A 2500-nucleotide genomic window follows, 5' to 3' on the forward strand; every position below is an offset into this window, starting at 1 on the left:
ATCTTCCTGAATTTATTTTAACATCTTAAAAGAAAATAATGCAATAGGTTTTACAATACAGTCTGCTTACTTTTAATGTAGTCGATTTGATCGCACATGAGCTGGTAGAAGATATGGTAGCCACGCTCGGCGGGGGACTGGGAGATGACACGAGCCTTCTCCAGCAGGTAGACTTCGATATCAGCACCAGATAACTTGCCATTGGGAGCAAAGTGGACGCGGATGAATTTTCCCTGTTTGATAAGAACGATGCATGTATAAAATTACTTACACAGTGGTCATTCATTTCTACTTCAATATTTCATAACCCAAATGAAAAAAGATGAAGCCTATACTCACGAAACGGGAAGAGTTGTCATTGCGAGTTGTTTTGGCATTACCATAAGCCTCAAGGATGGGGTTGGTCTGGATAATCTGATCTTCAAGATTCTACAAGGAATAAAGGCAACATTGCATAGTTGTTAAACATTTCAGTTCAGTGAGCTACATGCTGTAGATATTAAATGTATGACGAAAATTACAAATTAACACATTTCATGAGAAAATATTGAAAGGACATTACTATCAGTATATTCTACCTGTTTTTTCTCGCCTTCTTTCTTCTCGGTGGCACCGACATTAGCGAAGTAAGATAAAACCTTTTTCGTATTCTCGGTTTTCCCAGCACCAGACTCACCACTAAGGGGAGAACATAAACTTGTATAGGATCTTTATTGCGAATTTTCTCATATATTCCTATAATCCCAGATATTAATCATCATATTTGTTGTTTAGTGTGCCTGAAGGTTATGAACTTACGTGATAAGCATAGATTGGTTCTGACGATCTGTAAAAGAAAGAAAACAAATAATACTATTTTTGGAAATGGGATCAGCTTAGTGAGTATACCAGTTAAAAAGTTATAAAAATCAACTTTTTATAGACGTTTATTCACCTTGCATCATGTTCGCGTAGGCACCGTCGCAGATGGCGAAAAGATGAGGAGGAACCTCATTACGTCTCTTGCCCTGGTAAATCTTGACGGTACGGTTGGTGTAGATAGGGTAACGCTTGTATGGATTAACGGCGATACAGAAGAGACCAGAGTAAGTGTAGATAAGTCTAGCTTGGTAACGAGACTTCAGGACGTAGAATACTGAGGGATCATTAAGGAAGGTTAAGTTGGACACATCCTCACACTTCTCGTACTTGGGAGGGTTGACCTGTCCGACCTGCTCCTTCTTGAAGTCCTTTGTCTCACCACTGGGAAGCTTGACCGTAACCAGTTTATCCCCCTTAGCCCCTTGAAGCTGACACTCGACGAAACCTTCATTGGGATCAGGACACCAGAAAGACTTCTTAGGATCGTAGGGTTTCGCCTGATCCTTCATCTTTTGTTCCCGAGAAATGAAGAGAAATTCAGAGGGGTCGGGGTCGGGACCCGTGGTCTTCTTGACGTGGCCAGGCATGCTGGTGGTACGGGCTTAGCAATAACGAAGTCAAAATCCCAAGTACGGTTGTAAGGCTCTGCTATTTTCCTGGAAATGTATATATAATGACAAACACTTATATACCTACAGACACGTTGAAATATATATATATAATACATAATATATAATATATATATACGGATAAGGATAAGGATAAGCCAGATTTGCGGAGCAGATGTTTCGCCGGGCTTATATGCACTGAGGCGAGCCCGCCTGTGTCAGCGCGTGTGCTGACTCGTGAGAGAATGTGCCAACGAGTGTTGACTCGATCTGAGCTTGGTCCTTACCCAACGCAGTGCCCAGCTACGTCAGTAACCGCCAGGTGACAGTGGAAACTCACGAGTTTGGGCGGGACTCGATCTGCCGACCACGGGGATATGAAGTCGACACGCTACCACTGAGCTAACCAGACGGGTTATGTATACGGTATATATATATATATATATATATATATATATATATATATATATATATATATATATATATATGTGTGTGTGTGTGTGTGTGTGAATATATACATACATGTATATATACATGTGTGTGTGTGTTTATATATATATATAAATATATATATATATATATATATATATATATATATATATATATATTATATATATATATGTGTGTGTGTGTGTGTGTGTGTGTGTGTGTGTGTGTGTATGTATATTTATATTCATATTTGTGTATATATACACACAATTATATGTGTATCACACACACACACACACACGTACACACATACACACATACACAATCATACACACACAGACTCACATAAACATGCATACACATATATATGTATATATATATATGTATATATACATATATATGTAGGTATATATGTATATATATACATATATATATGTATATATGTGTGTATATGTATTTGTATATACGTATATATATGTGTGTGTGTGTGTGTGTGTGTGTGTGTGTGTGTGTGTGTGTGTGTGTGTGTGTGTGTGTGTGTGTGTGTGTGTGTGTGTTTATTTATTTACTGCCTATCCTTTTGTCTATATTAACACATACAT

At 38.1% G+C, this 2500-nt stretch overlaps 1 protein-coding gene across 1 annotated transcript in view; it reads right to left on the reverse strand.

Annotated features, from left to right (window-relative positions):
* Positions 1-2500, reverse strand: part of LOC122244810 (myosin heavy chain, muscle-like) — a 12134-nt gene that overhangs the window by 9328 nt on the left and 306 nt on the right. Inside the window, exons 2-6 of the mRNA XM_086536724.1 lie at positions 935-1517; positions 799-826; positions 579-678; positions 340-429; positions 71-233 (exon numbers count right to left, since the gene is read on the reverse strand). Of these exons, the coding sequence (XP_086392850.1) occupies positions 71-233; positions 340-429; positions 579-678; positions 799-826; positions 935-1448 (895 nt within the window). The 5' untranslated portion in view covers positions 1449-1517. The remainder of the gene's footprint in view (positions 1-70; positions 234-339; positions 430-578; positions 679-798; positions 827-934; positions 1518-2500) is intronic.

Source organism: Penaeus japonicus, unplaced genomic scaffold (genome assembly GCF_977035675.1).
Source record: "Penaeus japonicus unplaced genomic scaffold, GWHDUDI00000001_assembly GWHDUDI00000005, whole genome shotgun sequence".
In the NCBI taxonomy this organism is placed as follows: domain Eukaryota; kingdom Metazoa; phylum Arthropoda; class Malacostraca; order Decapoda; family Penaeidae; genus Penaeus; species Penaeus japonicus.